Below are 13,320 nucleotides of genomic sequence, written 5' to 3'. Positions count from 1 at the left end.
CGTTCAAAACTAAAAATGTGTAAAAAACACAAAGGAATGCCTGTGGGGCAGTACTTTGGTAGAGAGAAATGAAAAGAAAATGCAATAACTTAGAATGTTTGGCGTTAGACAACTAAATTATACAGTACAAGTCAATCTTCAAAGAAATGCACTCCAAGTATTAACTTGGCTGTAATAGCCACGTGTGTAAATGTAAACCTTTGTGTGCATTTCATGCAGAGGAAACCCTTGCTCTTTGGGCATTTGCAAATTGAAAGATGTGCACATTTTAAAAGTACCATATTTACCTGGAATGGATAGAGCTGCATTTGTACTTTTGTGGGATTTAACAATTTAGGTTCAAGCACTTTGCCTCGTCCTGCTATTCCGAATGCCTTGAAAAAGGGAACCTTGGAGAGGGTTGTCAGTGGTCTCCTCTGGGCTGGCCTTTAATCTTAGCTCTTCCCTCTGCACCTCAGTTGACAGCGCTGAATTATGTGTCAGCGTCGTGAAGGTGAGAATAAAAATTGCCAAATTACTACATTAAAGCAGCACGGTGCACACATTAGACAATTTCACCATTTCACGCCCCACAGCAATCGTAGCACAACCACACGGAAAAACAAAACCACTTAGAGTGCGGGTCGTGGGGTCGCACTAACCACCAGGCAGAGCAAGGGTGCAATCATTCGCTTGGGGATGGAAACAGCATGCCACAGCATGCAAGAATACAGCTGGTGGGAATTGTCTGCTGTAATTATAAGTTAATGTGGGATTTTTTTTAAGAATGCATGCAGTCATGCGCGTTCGTAATCCGCCTATGTGGTACACTCCATTTTCATTACTGAATCCCTATCCAGTTATAAGATTTAAATGCAAGTTCTTAACATGCATTATTGACTCGACTTTACGTGCATGGGTTTGTCATAAACATGGTGCTTGAAAGGCTCTTAATGAAGAAAAAGTGAGTTTTCTGATGAAGTCAGTAGTGTCCCTGTTACTCATTAAATTAGCTATGACCTAGAAGTCAACTGCTGTACTTTGTGTTTTTATTGTGTAGCATAGACTCGTATAATTCCATGTCCGGATTCTATTTGCCTTGACCAATCACCCAGAATGCCACTGACCTCGTCGCATCTTTGAATCTAAATGAGTTGTGCCGGGATAGTGTTCGGATGGGTTATGGTCATGTTATTATAGGCTTGGGGGCTACGTTGTGGGCAGCAGAGGATAGTACGGCAAAATCCATCATTGTACTGTGCTTTGCTCCCACACCTATGCTCCCCACCTTCACCAACATTCACTAACCTGGGTATCGAAGTATGGCCAAATAACCCGCACGGTGAGGGGAGACCATCATCCAGCAGTGGATTAACAAAAGGACTCTGAATATACATCTTTGTGATCTCTATTCAAAGGTGATCTTAAGCCAATCACATACAAGGCATATTGATCAAATATCCAACAATAGGTTCAAATGAAATATTCTTTAAAAAGAAAAACTATTAATACAGGTACTTCATATTTGTAGCATGTTTTAAAGAAAACATTTGAAGAGGTGAGTGCTTCTCACATGCTGTCATATAGATCCCTTTGTCAATCCACTGATTTATGAAGGCCTCTGTTCACTGTGTTCAATGTGGATGATTGTTTGGCCATACTTCACCACGCTGTGTAGTGTGGTTGGTGAAGTGGAGGACCCAGGACCAGTTCAGATATATTATCAGTCACTACTGATGTTAACCATGGTTGGGAATTAAACCTGGGTCACCAGTGTCAAAGCACAGACGACCAACCACTCTGCCACCATTCCACCACCCTCAAATGTATGCATGCCTAGTTTAGGATTTACTGAGTCAGTTAATAGCATGCAATGAAGGACCTAATCACTGAAGTGTACAGACAAACCTTGTAAAATTTGATGTTTGTTCTGCCAGAACATAATTTTTTTCACTTTGGCTCCAGACAAACCAGCGCATTGAGATATTATTTTTTAGATTGGTGCTATAAATGTACAAATGATTGCCGACTTTGAGCTATAATTTGTGGCCCGGTCGCTTCTGAAAAATAAGTGAATACCTCGGTGGGCTTTTCCTGGCAAGATGGGGATGGTTTAGTTTTGTTTGTATGTGTTTGGGTGATTTGTTTACCTTTCTTGTATTTTGCACTACTATCATGTTGTTTTACTGTTTGCTGTTGTAACCTTCTTACCTGCCCCTACTGGACATCTGTGAAAAAGAGTTTCATAGCTCATCAGATTCCTCCAGTTTAAATACATATTCTGATATTCTGATTCATGGTGCCGTATTTCCAGTTTGTGTAACTTTATGATTTTTTATGTGCTGATTGGTGTAATTGTTTTTTTGTTTACAATGTGTAAACAGATGAACAGAAGCTGTCCCATGTGCTGGCTATGGAGAAGCCCATCATTGCTTGCCTAGCGGTCCTTATTCACTACCTAACGGAGTTTGGGCTGCAGAGGGTGCTTTACCTGTCAAGGTACGAACACGTCCTCACCTCTGTTTCACTCTTCTACAATGCATAGACGTTCTGCTCCAAGAGTCAAGGAATTTCGTCGAAGCCCCTGGTCAACCATCGCTCAGTTATGGAAGCTCAATTATGATGATGGATTTCGCAGTGGATGTACCAGAATGTAGATTAAACAATCAAATGTCCTTTCAATGAAAACACACTGCACAGTCTGAACATTTTGATTTCGAATGAGGGTGAAATAAGTGTGTGCTCAGCCAGGTGATTTCAAAGAGGGAAGCCAAGTGGTCCAGTAGCTTGCGCACTCTGCTATGAACCAGGTGACCTGAGTTTGATTCCCAGCTGTGGCTCACATCAGAGACAAGTGATATCCGATCCGGTTGTTTCCCCCCACTCTTCTTCAACCCACGCCGACCACGGATGTTGTTGGTCAAACAACATCCGTGATTGATATGCAGTGGAAAAGCCTTCATCCAGCAGTGGATTGACAAAGGGTTTAAAATTATTGTAATTAATATTCAGTTTAAAATATATATATATTTTGGCTGAATCCTGACAAATCCTATTGTTACCTATCACATCACATTATTTATGTTAAAGTTTTCCTGTCATTACATGTTATTAATACAAAAGCTCATGTTTCCTTATTTTATCTATACATTGAGTGTAATAAGAAAAAAATGTGTGTTTAGGCTATACAATATTATAAAAACGTGGTATTTACAGATCAGTATTGGCTCCGTATACAAGAGTAATAAACATAACCATGAAAATGAATAAAAATTAATACGCTCTTGTTTTTTAGATGTTCAATATTGTATGTTATGGCATGTTGTTGGATAATAATGCACGATCGAATACAACTATTTTGTAGAATGAAATATAATTAAAATATACATGTCGGATCAAGAAGTTGAACTGGCTACTGCTGTTCCGATTGCGTTCTTCACTGTGGTCACTTGGGCACTAGGTGGAGTCGATGAACATGGCTTCCACTGGCGCCACAGCAGCAGCTTTTTCACTCTTGATAAAATATCAGAATTTCAATTATTGTGTAAGGTGGTCTAATAATAAATCACTTAAACCGCAATTCAACGTCCTCGTTCAGTAAACCTAAATGTATTTTTTCGTTGCGTAATGACAGATTTATTTTAGAAAATTGGCCGATTTGAAATCAAATTGCAGACCTAACAAAATGTTCCAATTGTTTTGGCGTATGGGAATATTGGATGGGGATGATGCGTGCACATGCAGCACTGCTATTGCTGCACCCCTTGTGCGTCCATCCGTCAGGTGGCCAGATAGCCAGTGCTTTGGCAGGGTGGCCCTGTCGTTACAAGTCGGCTTTTGCCAAGTGATAAATGCAGTGCCTGTCGCTGAGCGGCCAGGCCGATTCTCAATAAATGTTAGCTGTCATTTGCACGACCGCACTGGTGCACGGATTGGGAACTCCGCTGGCCTGCTGTGACACGTGGCATTTAGGATGGATGCGTTTAAGCGGTCCGAGTGGAATGGGCTCTTTGAGATGTACCATCATGCTTTGGAAAGGGGGGGGGGGGGGTGAGCTGGCGCTATTTGATAATTGTGCTCACACGCGAAAAAAAAAACGTGTTTTTGGGATGTGCTGAAAAATATGCTGTTATCGGATAATTTGTGTTTTGAATTTACAAACGATGTTTGTATTCATAACATCGGGAATGATGCATGTTCTATTTGTTTACATGAGTCGGCAGTATGTGTAATTGTTTTCCAAAGCCCACAGAAAAACGTGTCGAAAAAATGTTTAAATATTTTATATATACATTGGATAAATTGCAATGGGAAATGTTCTATTTAAAAAAACTAATCTACTTGTATTTACTTCGCAGCAATTTTCAGAAATTTTCCATGGAAAGTGAGTGCTTGCACATCAATGGAATTACACAAAAAAATATGGAGCTTTTCCAAAATCAGGTAATATCAATAATATAACCATTTTCATAAATACTTACATACATTACATCTTGATATCATATAATTGTTTGAGTGAGCATTTCTTTATCTCTCTAGGTGATTGTTAGATCTATTACCTTGATGAGAGTATCTGATTAAAAAAAATTAGTCTCGTGTTTGCAAGGGCATTTGATGATCATTCAATTGGACACAAACAAATAAATAAGCCTTTATTCTCCGTGATTTTCACAACAGGATTGTACATTTCCAATTATTCTAAGCTCATTTTTAACTCCACTATTGGATGTAGGTCTCCCCACGCTTTGTCTGTCATGAGATATATTCCACCGTACTTCATGCTAGTGTGGGTTTGTGAAGGGGCGGTTCTGGACTGGTTCAGACATTCCTCACCATCTATGTTAGCCATGGCTGGGAATCGAACTTGGCTAGGTTCATGGCACAGTGCTTTATCTAACCACTTCTTGCCACCACTCTACCCCACAAGTAAACTTATCAGTTTTAAAATGTTTGCAGTTATTCAAAAGTAGTTTGAACTGTAGTACATCAAAATATATAACGTTTTCCTTGATGGTGAATATTTTTCTTGTAGACCAACGGCAAGGTGAAGGGGAGCTTGCTGTGGGCTATGGATCACACGTGCACTCCGTTTGGTCGCCGCATGTTCAGGAGCTGGCTTGGCCGCCCGCTCATCTCAGTAAGGTACTAAGATACGTGCCGACCTGTTAACCTGAACAAAAAACTATACGTTGAAGCATATCGCCACGGACAAGAACTCTTGACATTGCGATTTGCTTTACCAGAAAAGAGTGTCAGTCAGGTTTGTGTTTTAACGTACTTGTGATGTCTTGGTGATGATTAATACATCGGCTGTTATTCTCTGCACCTTGATATTTGAAGCAGTCGTTCTGATCTCTGTGCCAAAAGCACCGTTTCATTTTATGACATTTTTAACTCGGAAGAAATCCATTGTGTGTTTTAGCCAATTTGTCTACTCTAGTGGCTGACTTTGAGACATGTATGAATGGCAGTTATATATCCAGCAAAATGGCATACTTAAATTTTGACATTTCGAATATCTTCCTCCTTATCTGAAAAGTGACTAGTTTACTGGGGTATATGATGGACTTGATTTTGCTTGTGCTTCCAATTTAAGAAAAATAATGATCAACCTTTTTATCTATCTGTTGTCATTTGGATAAAATATGTACATGTTAATTCTCATCTATTGAGACTCTTGCAAATTATATATCTCTTATCAGGGGATTATGCAAATACGCTTTTAATTAATAACACCAGAATAGCTGTTTCACAATGCGATGATCATATTTAATGACTTTGGCTTCATGGTCGAGACATTCACTTTATTTAAGTCTTTTAAACATTGAAAATAGTATTTGCATTGGAATATAAGAATAGCAATGCAACATTATTTCTGATCGGTACATTTGTCATTTTATAACAACCCTTTGATGGACATGAAGGATTTTGAACGATAAATTTTATTCCCATGGAAACTTTTCCCAATCATGCCTACGGCTTCTGACAACCATTTATTTTGTTCTGCCTATGTCATCTGCAATTGGTACAGGGTTTAATTTAGATCTTTTGCGGGTGTACAGCAATATGGCGAAAAAATATGTATGACAATACTTATTTCCATGTCATCAACCAAACAGTATTATTTTTCAAACTCTTTCTGTGTATTTACCTTTTCCAATCCTTCACGGTGCTTTTTTCTTTTTGAATTTCATAAGAGCCATTGGATCTCCAACCCTAATTTATAATGTTCAGGAAACTGTTATCCACTTTCATGAAAGTTTTACTCATGCCTATGGTGTAGAAAGTAGTGGCCATAGCAAATTTGTGTATTTTGGGATAGTTGTATTATTTTACGTTCTGAAAAATAAATTAATATTTTTGAAGTGAAACTCGTATAACATGTTTGTTTTGTTTTATTCAGAGCTCTCGGATGAACATATAGCAAATGAAATAATAAAATTACAAGACCTTCTTTCTCACACTTTCCTTCTGTTGTTGTCACTCGGACTTTCTTTTTGGTTTTACTACCATGTAATTGATGAACGCACGACCCTATATTTAACATGTAATGTCCACAGCAATTAATAAAGCATGTCAAATAGATATCCATTTGTTATACATGCATACATGTTTTACTTTATGTTAGCACTTGCCTATTTTCAACAAATATTTGGAACTTGAGAGGTTCTTGTTTAAAAATAGATGCTTATTAATCGATCGGAAAAATAATGCATTGCTTGTTAGAATCTATCAAATTGATGCATCATTTCAGCTATTATTTAAGTGTTAATGGCTCTTCTGATGCTTTAAATGACAACATAACATTGTCATGACAAATTGTGAGAATTCCGTAATTTACCCTATTCTCCACGCAATGTTTAGTTTTGGTTTTAATAGCCGGTTGAGTAAATTATGCATTGACTAAAGTGTATTGAATTCGGCTTTCACATTTCGATTCGTGAAAAAAGTAGGATCTGCGTTTTTTTCTTCTGTCTCACTGTATACGTCCAGTATCTTCTAACCCTAAAAAACCTCTTATGGATGGTCTTTCTGATTGTTACTGGAGAGCAGCAGTCCTTAACCCGTGTGGCATGTCCCCCTGTGAGGATGCAAAAGCCTTTCAAATGTGGCTTAGGCAGTGGCATGGATACCTTGTAGGAAATATTCGAATGTGTGCAGGACACGTCAGAGCGAGGTTGTGGCGACAGAACACACTAATAGCACAACATAAAACAATCTTATTCCTCACTCCGCATTGACTAAATGTGTGGACATGTGATCTATCTGTGTATTGTAGATTGGCAACCTGGGGTTGGGGTATGCTAAAGGGACCATGGTTGGGGGGGAAGGGCCAGTGGTCTTAATTGGGGGGGCCACCAGACCAAAAAGGTTGAGAACCACTGCTGTAGAGAACCACTGCGTCATTCAGACGCTGTCTTTCCGACAGACCTGTTCTTCACCTGAGGACGGCTGTTTGCGTTGTGGCCGAAACGTTGTGAGAATTATTTAATGTTTTATTTTCATTATTTTATTATTTCCCTTCTACGTGACTTTACCGAAAGAACTAAGAAGATGAATCCCTGCAGTCACGAAAGCTTTAAATCGAAATTTCACTGCTGTAGAATTTACAACAAGAGGCAGTGCAATTCTACCATTTGATCTGTGGGCATTGCTTAATATATGCTACAATTGTACTTTTTTATGAACACATCATGAGAACTCTTTGACTGGTAAATTACTCAAATTGTAAATGTTGTGGATTTACTCTCCACACCGGTGGGCTGAAGTAGTAACTAATTGGCATTTTGTTTACGTGACAAATCCATTACTTATTGGCTGTGTCAGGTGGTGGAGGGTTGCGACACATTTATACTTACATGATCTAACCCAAAAACCTTTTTTTATTATTATTAAAAAACATGTCTGCTTATAGACTAAAAACACACTTTTCAGCATACAGACAAGCCTATCCATTTTCTCTATAGTAAGTCACATTTTTAATGTGTGCCCATTGCAGTATAATACCATCCTCTCAATACTGTAAATGACATTTTTTTAAATCGTTAAGTAAATGACTGTTGTATGCTTAGTAATTCTACTGCTGGCACAAGAAGTATTAATCATGTGTGCCCTCGCAGTGACATCAATGCACGTCTGGACTGTGTGAGTGAAATCCTGGCATCGGAACACATGGTGCTGAGCCGTGCTAAGGAATTGCTCTGGAAGCTACCAGACCTGGAACGTGGACTGACCAGCATCTATCACAGAAAGGTACCGAGTGTTTAACATCTAAAAAGGCTTGGTTTGCTTTGTCTATGCGTACGAAAGTTACTGTTGCCTAAACCTCAAAGGTCTCGGTCCTTATGCCAGGTCAGAATAGAACAGTTACCACGAATGACCCTGGTGGCTATGAAGGGTCCCAGTGGCTTCGCCAGCCCATGACTAATGATGAATACAAGTATATGTGTTTAAATCGGACAGCATGAGTAATGTCAAGGTGAGGTGGTGGATGAAAGGTGCAATATTCACGTAATTAGGGGTAAGTAATTCAGGCAAGCACTTGTTTTTTTGCCTGTGAGCACACCAGAGAGTAGGTTGTTCTGGGTCATATAGAGTCGACGGTTTTCAATTATGTAGAACCAGACACATTAACAAGTACTCATCTGGGATAAGTCAACTTGGTGGAGGCCTTAATCACGTCCAGAAATCTGTTACGCCCTGAGGATGTTGAAATCCTCTCTCAAATATGGAAAGAGACTGCAGAACCACACATTGCCTACTTCGGTATTACTACGTACAATTTAAATCTTAACTTTACAATGTGTAGTCGTTGGTTCTTTCGGTAAAGTTACTTAGGTATAAAATAAACGACGTTTCGATTGAAACACAAGCAATCATCATCAGGTGGGAAAACCACAGCAAGAAAATGTTTTGCTGAAGTGTGTTTTATTTGTTCATTTTATTCATATTGTATCAGCTTAAATACTGCCATGTTGTTTACCCAGTGTTCAACAAAGGAGTTCAGCCTCATTGCTAGCAGCCTGGAGAGACTATGTACAGAGACTCACGCACTGGCCGCATCCGCTCAGGACCAGCTCTCCTCTCCGCTCCTGCTCAGCATCCTCCTGGATGTGCCACGTCGGCTGCAGCATATACAGCACTACACCCGTGTGCTGGACAAACAGGCCGCCAAGTGAGACATCTGCACCGAGGCCTTTTGTCTTGTTCTCAATAATAACTTCTGTTTTTTCTGGCAGCTCTTGTTGCCATCTGTGTTGACCTGGGTGGTCTCCCAATGTTTTCCTGCCATTTAATTTTACTTGCAATTTTAGGCCCAACATGCAAAATCCAGCTCCCATCGGGGATTGGGTTATGTTTTATTGTTTTATTCATTCTGGAATGTTTGTAGTTTAGTGAAGGAGTTGGCATAGCAGTGCCACTCACAGGATCGTGTCGATTAATTTGCTCTCATTTGGGCATTCTGTAGAAACCATTGAAACACTTGTTTTAACCTGTGTAAATGTCTATGTTGAGCAGAAATACTGTAATTACAAAAGACAGACTTCTAACTCTTTTAGACCAACTTGTACAGCATAGGCAGGTAGTTATAATGTTTACTATATTGTATCTATGTATAATACAGGAAACCTTGAGATGACTTAAGCAGTAATGCAATTGTAACCCATTTAATTTTTTTTCCAGATAGGTAGTAGATTGTAGATATAAATTATTAAATGTAAATTTTGTACAAAACGAACACAATAACTAATATTGTTCCTTTTTAAAACTAATATTGTTTGGCCTGCACGGAGCTTGAGTATACAATTATCATAGTTTCCCTGATTCAATTGTAATTGGTTTGCAAAGGTTATAGCCTGCACGGAGCAGTATTACGCATTCAAAACCTATGGCTGTGTTTTTTACGTCTTAGATTGGGCCCTCTGTAGAATTGGCCTGAAATGGAGAGCTTCTCTTGTGGGATAGCTTTGCAGTCATTTCTCATTAACGCTTAATGCCATGAGGTGCTTCTTCCATCACACCTGGCATTTGGTGATGTAGAGGTACTTGATAAAAGACCGGCTCTGACATTCCAGATTTCCCATCCAATAATAAAGTCTCAGCATCAAAGTGCAAACCTAATTGCTGTTTTTAATTTGAAATATTAGGAATAACGGTTCTGTTGTTGTGACTTACATTTGTAGAGTCTTACAACTAAATGCTAAATTAAACTCGAGCACAAATCATTCCATAGAATCATTACTTTCTAACTCATGTGCTGTGCTTGAATGAAATTTGACTTTCTTATTCGCAAAAAACAATGAAAATAATCCTTACTTTTTTCTGCATACTTTTTGTTCATTGCATGTGTTTTGAGTTTAACAGAATTAACAATGTGAAAATCCAATTTTTTTAAATTAAATTCATCAATTTGTTACTGCCCAATAACCTTCTAACAATGTCGGTGCTTTTTTACCTCATGCTTGGCAGCCTTTGATTTAAGTAAAAGCATTGAGAGAGACAAATGTGCAAGCATTAACACATTTTGAATTATTAAGGAAGGGAAAAAAGAATTTTAAAAGCTGCTGCGTTTCAGATCAGATATATTAGTTGCTGATGACAAAACTCCTGCCCTTCATCTCATCTCTCAGGCGGTCAATGACAAGATAGAGGGTTAATTTTTAATTTCGTTGGCTATGGTTGAAAAGAAAGGACCAGATATTTATGGACTTTTTTTTTTCAATTGAATTTTCCCCACATGTTTAGAATGATTCTGACACATTTGTTGACCTTGATGGAAATTCAACGTGAATATAATGTGCCTCATGTCTGAAAAGACATTGTGAATGCAAAATTGCCAACAATTTAGAAACAAATGCCTTTATTGGCGGCTGACGTCATTAACGATACATTTGACTTGTTGATCTAAAATAATTTCAAGGTTATATTATGCACAATTCACAAGAATACAACTGTGCTTGTGGTACACGAATTCTTATATTTTGACGTAAAGCACGCCAATGAGATAACTTGTACTCTTTGGTTCTTTTGGTAAAGTCACGTAGGTATAAAATAACATAAATCACGAGGTTTCGATCGCAACACAAGCGACTGTCATGAGGTGGAACAGATACAGCAGGAGAAAGCTGACAGGAGAAAGAGCTGCTGCAACAAGAGTTTATATAGCATTTTGGTGGGCTCAACCCAAGGGTAAGTGGGCGGAGCTAGAGAAGGAACATGCATGTAAATGTAAATGTGAGAGATGAGCATGTCAATGTGAGATGGTTCCAGCCACCAGAAGTGGCGGGGATCCCTCCTGTGGCTGGGCCGCCTCACAGATATTTAACCTGGTGATGTACTCGGAGAGTCGGAAATAACAGTTGACATAGGCAGGTAGGATGGAAAACATCACAGTCAGTTAAGACTTTACCTGGTTAATAACGTCCTTCCAATGGTTGCTCAGTTTGTACCCATCTTCTCGGTTGAAGTTGTGTCTGTGTTTATATATCTGGATGGCTTCGTGAACAAATCTCTGAAGGTAGCCGGTAGGTTTGCAGAGTACCTCCATCTTGGAGAGATCAATTTCGTGTGAGCCCACAGCGTTAAAACAATGATCAGCAACGGCAGAGGTATTGGTCCTACCATGTCTCAGATCTGCCTTGTGTTCACGAACGAGACATGTCATTTCGATTCCCCAATGTAACTGCTGCCGCAACCACAACTCAGTTTGTAGACACCAGGGTATTGCATGTCAGGAATCACATCCTTTACAGATGGGATTAAATCACCGATGTTGTGTACTGTGTTGAAACGAACCTGGATATTGTGTTTGTTTAAGATTTTAGAAATCTTTTTGGTAACCCCTGCTATGTATGGTAAAGTGATGGTTTTGGTTTGCTCATCAGAAGGTTGTCTCCCCATGGCTGGGGAGACAAGCTTTGCGGATTGTACGGTCCGAGTATCCGTTCATCCTGAGGGCTTTGTGTACTTGCTCCAACTCACTGGCTAGGTGGTGTTTTTCAGAAATAAAATCTTGTTATGGTAAGTGTTGTTGTAACGTGGGTTTATGATTCGGCAGGGAAGGTGACAAGACGCGTCTATTCACGGACCTGACAGGCTTTCCCCGCATGCGGAGGCGTAGCGAGGAGATCCGGGCCGTCTTGGAAGAGCTCCGGAAGCACCGTACCGAGGTCCGGCGGACTCTGCGTAGCCCAGCCACCGACTACGCCACCGTCTCCGGCCAAGAGGTGCCTGCCCCCCCCTAGAAGTGGCTGCTGCCACCGTCCAACTGGCGCGTCTAACTTAGCAGGCTGAGAACTCAAGATTGTAAATGTTGTGGGTTTACTCTCCAACGCACCGGTGTGCTGCAGTAGTAACCAATTGGCACGTTTTGTTTACCTGACAAACCTTACTCATTGGCTGTGTTGGGTGTTGGTGGGTTAAAGATAACCCACAAAAAACCTTTATTGTGGATAATATTGGTTGCCAAAGTCTACGTGTCAAACAGGCCGAGAACCATAGTCAAGGCGTGCAGTCGCCGATCCGGGCATGGTAGTGCAAGCCTGTGATCCAATATACTTTGGTTCCCAACCTCCCCCCTGCCCCCCCCCCCCCACATGCTAAATACTCATTCGTGCAATCGATAATACTTCCCAATGTAGGACAGTCATATTTATTGAATAATTCCTGGATAAATAAGGGGTATGTTTAAAACATTCAAGTACATGCAAGTAGAATAGATGTAACAAGATGAGTTTTATCATGTTGGCATGGTCTGTTTCCGTGACAACCCTTACTAGTTGGCTGTGTCGGGTGGTGGTGGGTTTTAACGACACATTTATATATTTCATCTATATATATGTATGTTCAACTTATTTTGCACCATACATAGCCAACCATGATAATTATCTGGCCTCCCTTATTTATTGTGGGGTTATTAAAATCTTTAATTGGAATTCTAGATTTGAAGTTTTCGTGTCTGCAAGGATCCATACTCTTGGTTCTTTCGGTAAAGTCACTTAGGTAAAGAAAATAATAAATTAGTAATTGGAAAGTTTCAACATTCTTTGCATGCCTTCAAAATATTTTCTACCATTTCTGGGGACTCTAGTTCAATTTGGCTGATAAAAAAAAAATCTAATATTTTTATTGGTTAGAAAATCGTAGCAGAGTAACATCACAATGAAGACTTACCCTGCAGACGTTTTTTTATTGGGTGCATAATCTGGTCATGTTACGTTTGTTTAGGCATCATAGTGAGTTTCCCATGCATTTGGGGAATACAAGCATTCTGAAACAAGTTTCCACGGTCCATGTTTGATCATTAAATGATTAGTTACCATCATACTATCAATAATGTGA

The 13,320-nt window shown here is 39.5% G+C and overlaps 1 protein-coding gene across 1 annotated transcript in view; it reads left to right on the top strand.

Moving 5' to 3' along the window:
* Nucleotides 1-13,320, top strand: part of LOC133343833 (DNA mismatch repair protein Msh3-like) — a 70,383-nt gene that overhangs the window by 25,054 nt on the left and 32,009 nt on the right. The window contains 6 exon segments of the mRNA XM_061553734.1: nucleotides 2,364-2,478; nucleotides 4,338-4,422; nucleotides 5,012-5,121; nucleotides 8,100-8,232; nucleotides 8,967-9,154; nucleotides 12,038-12,206. Coding sequence (XP_061409718.1) covers nucleotides 2,364-2,478; nucleotides 4,338-4,422; nucleotides 5,012-5,121; nucleotides 8,100-8,232; nucleotides 8,967-9,154; nucleotides 12,038-12,206 — 800 coding nt within the window.

Source organism: Lethenteron reissneri, chromosome 18 (assembly GCF_015708825.2).
Source record: "Lethenteron reissneri isolate LAM-NWPU_2019-01 chromosome 18, ASM1570882v1, whole genome shotgun sequence".
Taxonomy (NCBI): Eukaryota; Metazoa; Chordata; class Hyperoartia; order Petromyzontiformes; family Petromyzontidae; genus Lethenteron; species Lethenteron reissneri.
The sequence above is the reverse complement of the archived record's forward strand: the minus strand, read 5'-3'. Positions and strand labels throughout refer to the sequence as shown.